At 39.7% G+C, this 17,651-nt stretch overlaps 2 protein-coding genes across 3 annotated transcripts; both read right to left on the reverse strand.

Annotated features, from left to right (window-relative positions):
• Positions 1 to 270: 270 nt before the first annotated feature.
• LOC147140774 (uncharacterized) lies at positions 271 to 3,870 on the reverse strand. Of its 2 annotated transcripts, XM_086043018.1 has the most exons (3): positions 3,306 to 3,870; positions 2,591 to 2,833; positions 271 to 1,993 (listed from the first exon to the last, which is right to left on the reverse strand). In XM_086043018.1, the coding sequence occupies exons 1-3, from the start codon at positions 3,427 to 3,429 to the stop codon at positions 906 to 908; spliced, it is 1,455 nt and encodes a 484-aa protein (XP_085899144.1). In that variant the 5' UTR covers positions 3,430 to 3,870; the 3' UTR covers positions 271 to 905. The 2 variants fall into 2 exon arrangements, with proteins under 2 accessions (XP_085899144.1, XP_085899145.1); XM_086043019.1 differs by lacking the exon at positions 271 to 1,993 and having other exon boundaries at positions 2,314 to 2,833.
• Positions 3,871 to 7,935: 4,065 nt separating this feature from the next.
• Positions 7,936 to 17,568, reverse strand: stap2a (signal transducing adaptor family member 2a). The gene is made up of 11 exons (XM_086043578.1): positions 15,950 to 17,568; positions 15,274 to 15,345; positions 15,074 to 15,193; positions 14,216 to 14,272; positions 13,974 to 14,125; positions 13,418 to 13,549; positions 13,268 to 13,337; positions 11,488 to 11,590; positions 11,312 to 11,407; positions 11,119 to 11,256; positions 7,936 to 9,782 (listed from the first exon to the last, which is right to left on the reverse strand). Exons 1-11 carry the CDS (start codon positions 16,250 to 16,252, stop codon positions 9,727 to 9,729), a joined length of 1,299 nt encoding a protein of 432 aa, XP_085899704.1. The 5' UTR covers positions 16,253 to 17,568; the 3' UTR covers positions 7,936 to 9,726.
• Positions 17,569 to 17,651: the final 83 nt, after the last annotated feature.

A 17,651-nucleotide genomic window follows, 5' to 3' on the forward strand; every position in this document is an offset into this window, starting at 1 on the left:
GTTCAATTTTTAATTCTACAACGAAAATATACATCACGAGACACAATATCAGTTTTGGATTCCCGGAAGTTGTCATCGACAGCATTTCTCCTACTGACCAGGAGGTGGAGACAGCGTAGCGCCTGAAGACGATATCGTGAACTGTGTGTAACGGGGAGAAAATTGTTGGTAAACTCTGTTAAAGAAATAAAATAATAATAAAATAAGAAAAGTAGAAGTAAAAAAACGTTAATGAAAATTATCTAATGAAAAACAGAAATAGCTTTTGAATTGTAGTTGAACAGCTTTATTAAAAAAAAAACAATAATCATAAATCTTGAAACAGGCCTGACAAAAATGATGGTACTCCGAGAAAAGTTTGAAAATAATTTGAACATATGGACACGTAAAACCAATGTGTCGTCGAATTAGCATCACAGATGTTTTCCAGCTTGTAATCAATCGGTTGGACAACATTTTCAGTCTACAGTACTGTCCTAAAAATGGGAAAACGACTCGTTATTATTCAAGGATCACTGCTATTTTCACCAGCACACTTGTCTTATAGTGCGGAGCCTGCCAGATGACATCACGAGATTTTAGATTGCGTTATCACATTGGTTACTAGAAAACCTTTCAGCAAAAACACTGCAAATAAATGTCTTCTTCCCAGTGTGTTCGTGTGTGTTTTGTTAAGATGACGTTTTTAGAAAAGCTTTTGCCACAATCTGAGCAGGCAAATGTGTTTTTTCTGCTGTAGGTTCACTCTTGTCAGAAAAGCTGATGCCACAGTCTGAACAGGAAACTTTTTTTTCCTCACTGTGTGTCCTTGTGTGGGGTTTTAAATGTGACTTTTGAGAGAAGCATTCAGAGCAAACTAAGCAGGTAAAAGTTTTTTAATCCGGAGTGGGTTCTTATGTGCATTGTCAAATTTGACTCTTCTGGTTTGCTATTACCACAAGTGAGCAGGAAGAAAGTTTTCTGCCACTGTGTGTTCTTGTGTGTTGTGCTAAACCTGACTTGTGAGCAAAGCTTTTGCAACAAACTGAGCAGGAAAAAGGTTTTTCTCCACTGTGTGTTATTGTGTGGCTTGTTAACTGTGACTTTTGAGAGAAGCTTCTATCACAAACTGAGCAGGCAAAAGGTTTTTCTCCAGTGTGTGTCCTTGTGTGTATTGTTAGTTGTGACTTTTCTAGGAAGCTTTTACCACAAACTTTGCAGGAAAAGGTTTTTTCTCCACTGTGTGTTCTTGTATGGCTGGTTAAATTTGACTTTTGAGAGAAGCTTTTACCACAAACTAAGCAGGCAAAAGGTTTTTCTCCAGTGTGTGTCCTTGTGTGCATTGTTAAATGTGACTTCTCTAGGAAGTTTTTACCACAAACTTTGCAGGAAAAAGGTTTTTCTCCACTGTGCGTTCTTTTGTGGCTTGTTAAATGTGGCTTGTGAGAGAAGCTTTTGCGACAAACCGAGCAGGAAAAAGGTTTTTCTCCACTGTGTGTTCTTGTGTGTTTTGTTAAACCTGACTTCTCAGAGAAGCTTTTACCACAAACTAAGCAGGCAAATGGTTTTTCCCCAGTGTGTGTTCTTGTATGCCTTTTTAAAGACCACTTTGACCTAAATGTTTTGCCACACTCTGAACATTCCCAGCATTTGTTTTCAGAGTGGCATGCCCTATCACCTTTAGCTTGTTCATCATCATCATCATAATCAGTGTCAGAAGAGTGTGATGATGTATCATCACGATGAGCTTGTGATGGTCCCCAGTGGTCTCCACCAACTTCCGTTGTCATGTGTTCACTTGAGCCGCTGCTTGGAGGCTCCGCCCCTCTGTCCTTCTCACACTCACCCTTGTCTTCATTTTCACTCTTTAATTGGACAAAGGTCAGTGTTGTCTTGCTGATAACCTCCTCCTCCTCCTCCTTTTTGATGTGAAGGGGCTTTTGCTCCTCCTCCTTTTTAATATGTAAGGGCTCTGGCTCCTGTTGCTCAGGACAGAGATATTTTTTCCTGGGGTCTGCAGGACACAAGAAGTCAAACACACATTTGGTCTGGTCAAGTCAAATGTCAGACAGTGACTTTTATGATGTGTATTATTGTTTCTACAGAGGTACCTTGACTTGGACCCGCCGCACACGGCACGATGCGTCCGAACCCGAATCGGACCAGATCATCGGGGAAAAAAAAGCCTTGTTGAATTTGACTTTTCTGGGAAGCTTTTACCACAAATTGAAAAGGAAAAAGGGGTTTTCTCCACTGTGTTTTCTTGTGTAACTTGCTAAATGTGACTTGTGAGAGAAGATTTTGCAACAAACTGAGCAGGAATTCTTTTTTCACACTTTTTGCTCTTGTGTGTTTTGTTAACCTTGACTTCTCAACGAGGCTTTTGCCACAAACAAAGCAGGAAAAAGTTCCCCCCTCATTGTGTTCTTGTGTGTACTTTTCAAGACCACTTTGAACTCAATGTTTTCTCACACGGAGAACATTACCAGCATTTGTTGCCAGTGCTACATGCGCTATCACCTTTAGCTTGTTCATCATCATCACTCTCGTGAGTGTCAGGAGAGTGTGGTGATGTGTATGTGATTGTGATGGCCCCAATGGTGTGCATCACCTTCTGTTGTCATGTGTTCACTTGAGCCGCTGCTTGGAGGCTCCGCCCCTCTGTCCTCCTCGCGCTCGCCCATGATTTCATCTTCACTCTTGAACGGTACAAAGGTCAGTGTTGTCTTGCTGATAACCTTCTCCTCCTCCTCCTCCTCCTTTTTGATGTGAAGGGGCTTTTCCTCCTCCTCCTTTTTAATATGAAACGACTCTAGCTCCGGTTGCTCAGGACAAAGATGTTTTTTACTGACGTCTGCAGGACACAAGAACACAAACACACATTTGGTCTGGTCAAGTCAAATATCAGTTGGTGACTTTTATGATGTTTATTATTGTTTATACAGTGGTACTTTGACTTGTCCGAACCCGACTTACACCAGACCATCGGAAAAAAAACAAACAAAAAAAGATGGCTGCTGACAGCGTGTTAATTTAATGTTAAAATATACAAGTTAAATACTTGCATAAATTTCTTGTTCTGCAAAAGATAATGTTGAATATGTTTCATATATATGAAGCACTATATGAAAATGGTTTGTTTACATTGATGTTTTAATGCATAAAAAGAACCATCTCATTCTCATAACAAGGTAAATTAGCGTATAAAAAGACAACTAGCTTGTTCTGGTTCACTTTGTTTATGCAGTAATATTAAGAGGACCGGCTTGTTCTGATATTAATGCTGGGGTTGAGGGGGGGTGGTTGGGAGTAAAAAGTGTACAAACCTGCTCTGCATAGCACAACTCGTGGCACCTTGCATACATCGCCCAGCAGTTGAAGATATTGCTCGTTCTCTTCTTTTATTCCACAAAGTTCTTCCTCGTACTTGAGTGTCGTTCCTGTACACATTTTCGCACGAGAATCCCAACAAATTCGCACTTGATTTCCCCTTGACGAAGTGTTGTGTGGTTCTCTTTTTTGCGGTTAGCATGCTAAAATAAGCTAACTAGGACGAGGAGCATCAACGCGCACCGAGACAAGTTTAACCCTGACACAAAGACTGAATTGTGTAATGTTGTTGTCCTTTAAAGTGGTGATCGACGTTCTGTGTGGAGGCTGCAGTCCATTTACCACTGAATCGATCAGAATGATTTAGCAGAGGGAGGATCTTTTTGTTTTTTTTCCCTTCCTCCTTAAATTGCAGGGTAATATCCGAGGAGGGCACTAAGCGTTTACGCTGCCGGAAATGTAAAAGAAGAAGAAGAACCAACACAACTTCCGTTGTAGAGCCACTTCGTTGTCTGTTAAATAATTCTTCCCAATGTAGTACTGAACTGATTGATGCCTCGACCCAGTACGCCAAAACAATAACAACAACAAAATAACATTCTTGGTAGGGTAAACTCGTTTCGTTGGGCGTTGAATCTTATCGGTCTGGTAAGCTTAGCTTGGCTCGCTAGCCCCTAACAGGGAGACGCATTCTTTTGCGACACTTCGCTAAACGTAAGATCAAGTGTGAACTTGTGAATTATCGTGCGAAAATGTGCGTAAAAATGACAGAAAGGAACGCGAATGAACGTTGTGCAATAAAAGAAGAGAACGAGCAACATCTTCAACTGCAGGACGTTGTTTGCAAGAAGCATTGAGTTAGTTATGCTACGCAGAGCAGGTTGTTTGTGTACTTCTTACTCTCGTTTAATAAACCATTATATCACTGATTGAATGTTCCTGTCTAGAACACAAAGGAATTCTTATTGCAGTGTAGTAGTAATGGCCGGATAAAGTTGTGAGGGGAAAATGTGTCTCAGAGTTTTGTAGGTTAGTAGGGGTGTTCAATGCCACTTTTTTTTCAGATCGATACCAGTAGGACTCACCGATACCACTAGTAACCAATACCACTAGTAGTTCAGATACATAACATTTCTATTAAACCAATGACACATCATTTTCAAGAGAGACCTTACGTTTATTCATGACAAAAGACAGAACAGTCACTCTGCAATACAGAATTGAAGTCCAAAATAAAACACAACTTTAGGATTCATTTGTAACAAATTAACAAAAGTGTAAAATAAAACTGACAACTCCAAAAGTTTTAGCCTTTGTTCATACTATATTGAAGTGCAAAATAATACAGGTTCACCTGTAAACTGTTAAGCATGACAGTATGAATTTTGAATTTTGATTTGATGTCAATATCGATCATGATTGACACGTAATCAAGCTCATTACAAAATGTGTATCCATAACAAGTTTCTATAGCTTTAGCCCAGTCGGATTCTGCAGCAAAGGGCTGCTTAAATGCATTGGCGATAAGCGGTTGTTGAGCAGCTGCCGCTGTCTCACCTGGACGATATCGCAACAAATGTGTGGCTATGCCTGATGTATTTCCACTCTCACATGCTGTTCTTGAGTCATAAAGCCTACCTCCGTACGAATCATGGATCAAAGATGATCAGTGATTCACAACATCAGAATGCGGCAAGAAATTTGACTTTAGCAAACCAAATGTGTTTGTCTGCTTGTGTCCTGCAGACGTTGCCGAAAAATATATTTGGCAACAGGAGCACAAGCACACAGTGACGACATATCCTCAAACTCCCTTGACACCGACGCTGCTGCTGATGATGATGACGAAAACTCTGAAGGTGATAAAGCACACCGTGACAACATATCATCTAACGTCAAGAAACCTTTCGCATGTTCCTTTTATGCCAAATGCTTCTTTAGCAATTCAATTTTAACAATACACACAAGAAGACACACTGGAGAGAAACCTTTTCCTTGCTCAGTTTGTGCCAAATGCTTCTCTAGCAAGTCAAATTATAACAAGACACAAAAATACACACTGGAAAGAAAACTTTCCCCTGCTTAGTTTGTGCCAAATGCTTCTCTAGCAAGTCAAATTTAGCAATATACACAGGCGCACACTGGAGAGAAACCTTTCTCCTGCTCAGTTTTGTGGCAAAAGCTTCTCTCAAAAGGAGTCTTTACAATGTCACACAAAAACATACACTGGAGTATTAGTACCACAATGGGGACATGTGCAATGTAATTTTGAATAAACTAATTTGGTGAAGATGATGAAAAGATGGTAAGCAAATAATGTTATCAGTGGCAGGAGAACCATTGTGTTGTTTTATCCTCAGGAGGTAGTGATCCAAATGTTTTACACACTAGCTAATTTGGCACCCTTGGTGAGACTTTACATGGCTCTCCCCTCCATCGATGATCTACATAATACTTACAAAAGAAGTTGAATTTTTAACATTGCCTTTAATTCACAAGAGAAACTCACACAATTTAATATATAAAATGGAACATTTTTTTAATTTCATGACTGTTATGTTACTGTCAAACAAATCATGCGAGTGACTTACTATTTCAACCTCTAATTTTATTGGACAAACCAAAATAATTTTAATGCATGTGTAAATGTCCAGACTTATTTTTTTTAAATCATCCAACAGTCTGTTTTTTTCCACTATATTATCATTTGTGGTAGGGCTGCACGATATAGGAAAAACGTGCGATATGGATGTTGGTTATAGCGGTATATTGGTCTACATCCAAAATCTCCATTATTAGCACTGATATACAGGCTGTCCATTCCAGACTCTGCTCCTGCTGTTCTATCCAGCAACGTGAATGTAAGCAATTGCTTTTGAATGTACTGTACCGAAGTAAACTAATTGTCATTTTGCACTTCAAAGAGTGCAATTTGTTTTTATCGACTCTATTAGTGTTATTTCTCAGGGTCCTTTAATTTATTTTGTATTTATCTTATTGAATTACAGTACATTCGCATGTTTGAGGCTGAAATTATGTAATCAAAATGTTTGGAATAAATGGGTCATGTTTTTTCATTCCTACCGTTGATGACTATCCATCCATCCATTATCTATACTGCTTATCCTCACAAATGGGTCGCGGGGCGTGCTGGAGCCTATCCCAGCTGTTTTCGGGCAGTAGGCGGGGGACACCCTGAATTGGTTGCCAGCCAATCGCAGGGCACACAAAGACAAAGATCCGCACTCACAATCACACCTAGGGGCAATTTAGAGAGTCCAATCAACTTACCATGCATGTTTTTGGAATGTGGGAGGAAACCGGAGTACCCGGAGGAAACCCACGCAGGCACGGGGAGAACATGCAAACTCCACACAGGGAGGCCGGAGCCGGGATCGAACACACGACCTCTGAACTGTGAGGCGGACTAGCTAACCAGTCGCCCACCGTGCCGCCCCGTTGATGACTAATGTTCTTTATTTGAATGGTATCACTTGATCAAGCCTCTTCTAACATTTAAAAAAGAAAAGCATGTGTCATTCCTGCTGCTATCGTATCGGATGGATATTACCGATACTCTGGGCTGCAGTATCGGCATCGTATCGGAAGTCAAAAAGATGTATCGGGACACCCCTAATGTTTAGGGTTAGTTGTCAAGTTATTGTATTGTTATTGTTATTGCACTGTGCAGCTTCCCCACTTGAAAGAGATTCATTCATCCACAGAAGATGTTGTGGATTTCATACAATGATCAAGCAATGTTTTTCTTTTTTATTTTACTATTCAGTAGTTTGACAGTTAATCTAGAAATTTCATTCCTTACATTAGTCACTAGTGATGAGTATTAACTATAGTGCATTTGTATTTTAATTAGATTTGTCTTGTCACTTTGAGAAAAAAAAAACTACAAAATAAAAGAAAATGTGTTTTTGTAAATATGTGTACTAACAGAAACATAGTTCACAATTTTTTAAAATTTATATCTCAGCCTTAGATTTATTGGTACTCTCCATTTTTCTCCACAACAAATGTTTAACTCATTATTTTAACATTAGTTGATGTACTTACATGTCCTTATTGCTCTAAATATGATTTTATTAATGATTAATTTTGTTACTTTACTATGAATCCTTTTATTTTTATATGCCATTTGAAGTGCAACTACTGCTATCATAAATTCAGAAATGTACAGCAACTAAAATATAATTACGGTATATTCAAGTACATTTTCAGCTGATATTTTGGCGCCTCCTACTGTCCATGGCGCCCTTACCATCTGCCTCTCTTCATCTGCGGCCCTTGGTAAACTTTTTGGCCACTTTTAGCAGTGAAGAGAAAGTATTTAATCGTTACTGTACTTCAGTAGATTTTTCACATAACTGCTCTTCACTTGAGTAATATTATTCTAATGACTTTTTACCTTTCGTCCCTACATGAATTCCTACCCCTTAATTTGTCTGAATAGCCTCGTTTCTTTTTTCAAACTCTGCGAATGACAACATAAAGACCGAGAAAGGTAAAGGCAACTGCGCTATAGTAAATGTATAGAAGCGTTTGTAGTGTATATCATGATTCATGTGTTACAGTTCATGTGTATAAAAAAGTGACCAGTACATTACATTTAATTTAACGTTTAATCACAAAGTTGTCAAGGGGATTCAACACATTCAACAACAACAAAACAAAAACAGAAAAAAAAGAGGGTTGGTGGGGGGAATCAAAAAGCAATCATCCTTCATATGTTTTCCTCAGTCTTCTGTTGTTGTAGGTCAGTTAATTTCAATGTAAACAATTTGTAGGGGGAAAAAGTTTTGCAGGGGAAATAAAATGCTCACATGCAAAATATTTTGTTTCCCTTGACATCTAACACATATACATATACAAACATAACACTAAGTTCCGTGATCATAGACGCAGGGGACTGCCCAATACTTGTATGTGTCTGCCACACAGACCTGTTGTTACCTGTTAAACACTCTCCGACATGTAAACAAGTGGCTTTCAAATGCAGATATAGGGCAGATGGTGTTGCATAACACTGCAATAAAGCTAAGAGTCACGTCCAGGTCTAATAACATTTTTTTTTTTTTTTACTACTACCACAGTGCATGTTTGTTTACAGCACAGGAGTCCAATATTCCACTAGGGGGTCCTTGCAAATAAATTAATTTTTGGCAAAAGAAATAGGTATTGTACAATACTGAAGGATGTTAAAAGCCGTTCGAACATTTATTTGATATACTTGATATCCACCTTCATGTCCATTTAGTATATGTATCTGTGTTTACTAGTAAGGTAATTCTGTGTTTTTCTCATAATGCTTTTCCATATACTGCCTTCCACTGGGGCTAGTGTTACTTGCGCAGCACAGTAGTTTGCTAGTGAAGTTTAATTGCATAACAGTTGGACAAAAATGGCTCTAGTAGTGGGGGAAAAAAACAGGGCAGTCATTGTACTAGTGCACAGTAGCCATTCGACCAGTGTGCTTCATTGGGACCCCCTCGCAAATGAGATGTTGCATCTGAAGGTGTTTATCCCACGTAAATAAAGAATATTCAACATTGTTTTACTAGTGTGGACAAAGACCGTACTCCCACATGGACCTCAAGCTGGATATAAAGGACCAATAAATACATGCTCAAAAGGGTGATCCTACTGGTCAACCTAGCTAGGTTTAATTGCATATTAGTAGGCCAAAAACGTCAGTAGTAGTGGAAAAAAATATACCTAATAAGACACAGTCATTCTACTAATGCACTGAATTGTCTTACTAGCAAAGACAAAGCGTGTAGCAATACATGGACCAGGGACTGGATTTCAAGGATATTGAATAAATGCTTAGGCAGCTTTCTGTGGAAAGTCACCTGGGATTTTAAGACATGTCAGTTGGTGGTGAGTCACAGCCCCGTCGCCACCCAACCCCCCCGCCCCCAACATGCACACAAACACACACGCACACGCACTCACACACACGCACAGAGAAAGAAACAGCTGGGTTTGTAAATGGGCCACGCCACTAAAATAAAGTTCTTGTTCTCACATTGATCCTTCGAATCAATGCAATCAGTGTAAGTTAAAAATGTCCCTTAGCAGCTTTAGTAGTTGAGCAGGAAAACAAAACAGCTTGCTCAGAAAAACAGCACCGGGCTCAGTTGGCTGTCCCTATTTGTCAGACGTTTAGTTGGGGTTGTCACCATCATTGTGAGGATACGTTTTGTGCTTAGCAGGGATAGTAAACAGTAGTTTGTGCGCTTCAAGTATCAAGTGTGCCTACACCAGTCTCGAGCTTAACAAAAGTCCGACATCAACACCTGTGACAACGATGAAACGGTGGCTGCCACGCGCAGCCTTTTGTGTTCCACCTACAAGGCACAGGATGAATACATAGCTGCGATGAGAAGGGGTTTGGCACGTTCATTACTCCTGACTGGCTCGTCTCTTCTCCAGCTTCACTTTGAGCTCCTCGTTGAGAGCTGCGAGAGGAGCGAAAAAGGAAGTGAGGGTCAACAGATAGCCTGGAGATTTCTTTGCACCCAGTACAGGTTCCAAACACTCTACCAGATTTAACAAAGCTGCCCCAGAATTTAACTGAGCCTGCTGTTTGCTTTACAGCAGGTACAGTGCTCTTTTGTTTTGTTACAGAAGTGAAAAGAAAAGTGAAAGCCACATTTGTCACAAGAACATTTTCCCAGAAGGATTGTGACTTGTCACAATGTATTTCTGCAAATTCCAGTCTCATCAGTTTCAAAGTGATTTCAGTGATGACACATAATCTTGCTTTTAAAAGGGAAGTCAAATCAAAGATCTACAATAAATTGTTCTACGCATCCCCACTAGTCCAAACACGGTATTGTAATTAATATTGCGTTTGTGGAGTATGATTTAAGCAGCAAAATCCACCCGGTTTTACCCATCTTAGGGGTGGCGACCATTTTGCCACTTGAGGTTGACTGAAAATGACATCACATCTGCTCAGGTAACGACCAAACACGGTTCACCTGTTTTCTGAGTTTGGTCATGTGACGTTCTCAAGCTGACCCATGATTTGCTGTTACCTGAGCCCTGAGCAACTGTGATGTCATTTTCAGTCGACAGAGAGAGGCAAAATGGCCGAACCTCGAGATGGACAAAAACGGGTGGATTTTACTCTTAACTCATATTTCACAAACGCAATAATAATCACAATGCCCTCTTTCGACTAGTGAGGGACACATTAGGGCTGTGCGATTCATGGAAATTCAATTACGATTACAATTATTACACTCAATTACAAAATTGGCAAAATAATAAAAAACGATTCTTAAAATTATAATTATAGATATAAATATCCAACGTTTATTTACACAAGGACATCATACTTGAATTTATACATTTGCATCTTTTTTTATTATTATTATTATTATTAATTTTATAACTAATTTTATCAATTTTGTTTGGTCCAAAAGGAACTTACTTACATTTATTTATCTTTTTTATTTTTTACGTATAACATTTTCTTGTTTTGTACCAAAAAAATAGATGATCGTTTGAATAATCGTGATTTCTATTTATACCAAAATAATCAAGATTAATATTTTTTTCACAATCGAGCAGCCCTAGACCACATATAGCATTTTGTTGTAGAGAACATTTTTGGACTTGACTTTTTCTTGAAGTCGGCTACCTTGATGCTAACACATAATGTGAAATTCATATGACATGCTAATGAACAGCATAGCATCTATGTGGCAGTGTTATAACTCTTACAACGGAACAAATTAAACTCGTGTCATTGTATGTCATTTACTCCCACCTGACTGCAGCACTTACACTGCGCAAGAGGGGAAGGTGATAGGATGAGTCGTCTCATGGGGTTGGTGGGCGAGGCAGGCACTGGTGAGGTCAGAATGCGGCGGTCCGGAGCAGGGGAGCGGGGTAGGGGGCTGCTGGGCCAACGATCTACACCAACTGTAAATAAATCATTGGATTTTCTGTTTCTCTTGAGAAGTGCTTCGAGACAAACCTTGCTTTGGGGGCAGCGCGGGAGCCTTTGGCAAGGGGCTGGTGGGGGCGGTGTGGAGGATCCTTTCTCCATTCTCGTCATTGGCAGAAACGTATGCTGAGGATGCAAAAACATTCGGTTACACCACTCTGAGAAAAAAATGAATCAGGAAGCCCCCCAATGAATTTGAAACTCACTAATGTTCTCCTCATAAGGTTCTTCTAGGAGAAAAGGTTGAAGAGTTCCAGCTGTCTTCTCCACAAGGGCATTAATGACATCATGAAGGGTTGCACAGGGAATCTGCACATTCAATGGAAACAGTTTCAGTTTCTCTACAAACTGGATTATGAAAAAACTATCAGCAAATTTCCTCTAACTTTATGGAGCAATAATGCATAGAGCATGGAAGGCCTCACTCTCTATAACTGAGGATGTTTTATGTAAATAAGTTACATGTAAATGGACAGCACACACCTCACCTAAGGGAGTAAAACCATGTGATTTCTCATAGCCAATCAGCAAAAAGAGGCAATAATAAAAGTTGAAACATATTTTATATAAAAAAAAAAAGTTGATTATATGGTATTAGGATTAATGCTCTGCTACCGTTAAGTAGGTGTAATAGGGTTTTATCACTGTCCTGATAATATAGTTAAATATATGAATGAAAGCAAATTTTGAAACCCTCCCGACAGAATATTGTATTCAAATTCATGTGTACTTCATAATTAAAAAGAATGTTTCTTTTATCACTTGTAGCTCATTTACATATATACAGTATTTCTATCACACTATATTATGTGTTCATATATATATTTTACAGGACAATGGGTGATAATCGGATTCTCTATTCATGAGTCAGTTTTGTCCTATAAATCACATAACATAAACAATAAATTGATTATGATGATCTATAGCAGTGGTTCTCATACTTTTTACAGCAAGTACCACATCAAACACCCCATAATGATCAGGGGTGCGCATAATTTTTTTCATGCGGTACTCGCATGAGTACCAGGAGATTGTCTTTGGTACTCACTAGTGGTCCAACGAATCACAAAAGTCACGGTTTGGCTCGGTCATGGAATTTGAGTCACGCATTGTTTTTTTTTGTTTTTTTTTTCATATGAGCAAAAGTAAAAAAGAAAAAAACTGAATAGAACTTTGTCTTCATTTATTTTATAAAACAGTTTTGCCCATAAAAAAAAACAACTCCTAATGTCTAATATGGCCGTTTAGGATTTAAGTACACAATTTAACGCAATTTTGTAAGTGGTACAGTGTATATACATTTCAAGGTATATTGCCAGACATTTTGAGCTGAATGTTTTATTACAATTATTTGTGTTGTTACAAATTAAATTAACACGTTTTATTTTTATATGTTTTTTTTTCATAATGAAAAAGGCGGCCATTTTGTCTTCTGTCGAATGAAAATTACATCACAACTGCTCATAACGACCAATCACGGCTCAGCTTCAGAAAACAGGTCAGCTGTGATTGGTCATTGTGAGCAGTTGTGATGTCATTTTCAGTCGACAGAAGGCAAAATGGCCGCCCTCGGGGATGGCTAAAAACAAGTGCATTTTGCTGCTAAACTTATATTCCACAAACGCATAATTAATCAGAATGCTGTGTTTCAACTATTGAGCCTGCTAGGAACATATTCTTGACAAAAATATGTTTGGGTTGACTTCCGTTTTAAATATAGGAAAATAAAAAACGGAATTTAAATAATTCTATTAAAAGACAAGAACAATTTAATTCAAAAACAATTTACAATTTAAAAACAATTTAAGCCACTGAAGTATATCATGCACAATTTGAACATTTAATTCAGTAAATATTTTGCAAACCACCAAAGTGGTAGAGAGCCTGCACACTACTAATGGTACTAAAGTTGAACCACACTTTAGGAACCACGAATCTACAACAAGGACTGGACAATTGAATCACCGTTATGACAATTTCACTTACCGGATTTTCCACATCAATCACGTAGCCACCCTGGTCCCTCTGTGTTACTCGGTAATGTCTGAATACTGATCTGAATGGAGCACAAAAGCACAAATCTGAAGCACTGATATGTTTAAATTAGAAGTGAACGTTTGCACAGCAGAGATTTACCCGTTCAGGTCCTGTCGCGTGGTGACAGCCAATGAGCTTCCATCTCTTCCGGGACGCAGCAACATGTTGCCACAATCTGGGTGTCTCTCCAAGAGGACTTCGGCCTCGGTTCGTGAAACTGGGCGAAAACACCTGTGCAAGTTCATAAACACACTTCTCAGTAATAACATACACACACCAGCCATAACTTTAGGTCAGGGATTCTCAAACTTTTTTAGTCCAGGTACCCCGTACACGGGAGATTTATGTTACGGATTTATTTTATAGAACATCCTCATAATCTGCACAAATATTAATGACCCGTTTAACAGAAAGGTACTTAACCAAATTCATCTGAATTAAATCCAGTAAATCTGAACAAATACCATTGGATTTTTTTTTTTTTTCAAAGTTTCAACCTAAATATTAATAACCCGTTTAACAGAAAGGTACTTAACCAAATTCATCTGAATTAAATCCAGTAATTCACCGGTTTGGTGGCCTTTGCGAAGGCAGAATTTTTAACACGGCCTTTCCATCGGATCTCGTAATTGTAGAGTGTATCGGGAAAACCTACGGTGGGATCTCTCCGACTAAAGGGACAGAGAGAGGCGAAGGAGGTGCTCGTGTCGGGGTCCGACTTCTCCGCCTGGACCTTTCTTTGTCAACTACTTCCTTAAGCATCTGGAGCTGGCCCGGCAGCAACGTCAGGCTTGATGGTACATTCAGCTTTAATATAACAGAGGGGAAAACATGTTACAGGATGGAATAATACAGGTAGGCTGTACAAAAATGTCAAGAGGAAAAATTGGTGTTTACATCTATCACAGAGTAGAGGAAACCCTTCCACAGCTCCCTTGATTCCAGGTTGGGTGCCTGGAAAAAAAATATAGAGTAACTTTCAATATCTAACGTCCTTCGAGAGGTGCATTTTACAGTTTAAACAAATCTCAAAAGAAAACGTCCTCAAAAGTCACAAGAGAGCAGAAAATCTTGCGCGTTAGCTGTTGTAGTTGTGACTTAGTCTGTTTAGCTCAATGCTAACAACAATGCAAAATACTGTAGACAGGCTAACAAATAACATCAGACATCACAGTGCTATAACCCTTTAAGCCACAGAAATGTGAACACAAATGGTGGAGCAAAACATGTAGACAGATAAGGCAACAATACTGAACGCATTTATTGTTTATCCACTGCAAAGTACGACTAATATTACTGCAGCTTACTGAGAGACGACCGTCTGTGTATATTCCTGTCTGTATTCTACTGCCCCGAGATGAGGCCAAGACACACACCAGAGGGAGCAGTACAATGTCCATTGAATTGAAGCAAAAATGTGGCAAAAACTGATTAATGCTTTAGATTCTATTTAATGATGTCATTACTGCATATTTTTCATATAATATAATATCAAGCAGTGCTATTTTCAATTTTTAAAAGACAAATTACAATTTTTTATTGGGGTGTAAGATGAAACGGTTAAATGGCATTTCCATTCATTTCAGTGGAGAAAGATTATTTGAGATACGAATGTTTTGAGTTCCCAGTGTGGTCACAATTTATCTTGTATTTGAAGGCACCGTGTATTATCATTGTGTTTTGTGTGTTTCCAGAGTCCACTGTATGCCAAGAAAGTGTTGAACGCATAGGTGTGTGCAAACTAAGGGACATTACTGTTATTCTGGTTTCTCCGTCCTTCATGCGCAGGATGAGTCTGGCCGCTTCCAAATTTCTATCCCGGGTGCAGTCGTCTTTCAGGGACACAAACCCGCTGAGGTCCATCTTCTCTACATACTGAAATACAGAAAAGATAACAACAAACAATACATCATGGTTACATTTCAAAGAGACTTTACCCACCAAATCATACTTACATGAGTGTCCTTGGAATTATTGAAAAAATACAACGCATTCCCACACAGACATGTCCACAGACGTCTGGGTGCCTGCAACAAAGAAAGAAATATAAAAATGTAGCATCTGTTTAGTTTTTTTTCTTCCCTCAATTTATCTCATTTCCTGCCAAGGTGAAGAATGGTGGGCGGGCAGCAGCTGCTGTCAGCAGACCACTGCATTAGCCTGCACCTGAGCCTGGCTCAAATGACAAGTCCTGGCCTCCAGTAAAACCATCTTAATGAGAGCCTGGGGGACCCTGAGTGGGTGGTATCCCCCTTGTGTCATCACCATCCATTGATAGGTAGGCAGCATCGTGCAGTTATGCGTCAACATTACATTTCAACGTAACTTGAAAGGCACTGAAAACGCACACCAAGGAGCAGTCTGTTACTATGGCTACAACATTCTCCTAGAAAGCACACCGGATGTGTGATCCATTCAACAAACCGTCTGACACTTTAATATATTCAGAGGACAATTAGGGGACTGTTTTCTTGAATAGCGGATCTGAAAGCACGCCATATCTGAGAAGTGGCAAAACAAGAAACAAATTCCCTACAGGTACCAACGTTCACTCGCCTCGCCCCTTTCCCGCAAGATAAGGAAGTTGGCAGGTCGTCGGGAAACACCGGCACGAAACCCGGACAATCATACCTTTTCTTTGGGTCCCCGCTTCTCCAAATAGCCTTCGTAGTAACAGGGCGGGAGCTGCGCGCGGGTTCCCCCCGGTCCGGGGCGCTGCCTGACGGGTGCAGCCGCCATGAGTGTCGCTGGCTGAGCACCACCGCGGCACCACCAGAGGACAAAGGGGCGCACAGAGAAATCCGGGCAAGGGACACGCCTTCTCCCGATGAGATGGTGCTGTGGCAATAAGCCAACAGCTGGCTGGTGGAGCATGCTGTGTCTGATGGGGAGTGGGGGTGGGGGTGGGGGTGGGGGGTGCACCGTGCAGATCATGCATAGCTTGAAGAAATATGTCTAAATTATCGTGCTGCTTTGTGGCTAAGTGACATCATGTATATGGAAAGAAGCCATATGAAGAAAATGGTTAGTACATTATTTCTTTGTATTGGGTTACACATTACATCCAGACGTTTAAACCATTTAATTTATATACTATTTGTCCACATTCAAATCACAGGTGAGCCAATTAATCCTATCTGACTATGCCCACAACGTGGACACGGTTTGCCCAAAAAGTTGCAGGACTGGCATCACAAATGATTTCAAACCCAATCTAACCACGTCCACCAAGCGATCCTGCGCTGTTTGCATTGTTCGGTGCGTGGAAAGATAGAGGCGAGAGTTGTAGCAAGACACTTCGCAGCTGCTAGACAACGCAACTGCTCGTAACGCGCTGCGCATCTGACACTTCCTAGCCGAGAAGACCATCACCGTGCTGGAGCAACGTCTCTACTCACTCGAGCAGAATGTGGAGCAAACAATCGGAATTGAAAGGTGGAAAGTTAGTAGTACAATAGAGGCAAACAACACAGTGCATTGCCGGTGTCAGTTTGTAATTTAGTGCAGCATCTACCATGGGCTGCAGAAAAAATAGATGTAAGGCTGCAAATGGTCCTTAGGCCATAGTTTGGACTCAACATTTTAGTTTAAAAAAAAAAAAAAAAAAAAGGAAAACGATGCCATAATTATAGCGAAAATGTCCTTAGTTTCCATTTTTCTCAATTAATATCACGTATGAGCTTTCGGAGTTCATTTTAGATTGATCTATTTTGCTACTGCTGTATGTCCGTACAAAAGAAAGGTCAAACAGTAGATTGAGAATTGTGGCTTACATTATTATACAATAGTGTTTTTTTTTTTTTTTTACAAGCACTCAAAATGCACACTATATCAAGAAGTAAAACTAAACTAAAGCGAAATAATCCCCAAAAATTAAAGCGACCAAAGCTGCAAATTAAAACTAACCACATTTAAAAACAAAAGTCAAAACGAAATTATAAAAAAATAAAATTGGGAATGTGTACATGCTAACTCCACACAATAAAGCCAGCGTGGAGATTTGTACTGCAACCTCAGAATTGTGATGCAGATGTAGTAAACCACTCATCTACTGTGCTGCTCTGACTAACTAAAGGTGACATATCAATAGTTGAGCCGTTTACCAGCAAATAAATTGAGCAACTCCAGAGGTAATATAGGACACATACTTCGACAAGCATTCTCACTCACTTTCACACCTATGGGCAATGAAATCTTCACTGTACCATTAACATGCATGATCTTGATATATGCAACCAGAGTACCCGGAAAGTACAGGAAGAACATGTAAACTCCACACAACAAGGCCGGAGTTGGGATTTGATCCCTGAATTTCGGACTGTGGGGCGATTGA

This window comes from Filicampus tigris, chromosome 10 (genome assembly GCF_054856515.1).
Source record: "Filicampus tigris isolate MCC_2025a chromosome 10, RoL_Ftig_1.0, whole genome shotgun sequence".
Taxonomy (NCBI): Eukaryota; Metazoa; Chordata; class Actinopteri; order Syngnathiformes; family Syngnathidae; genus Filicampus; species Filicampus tigris.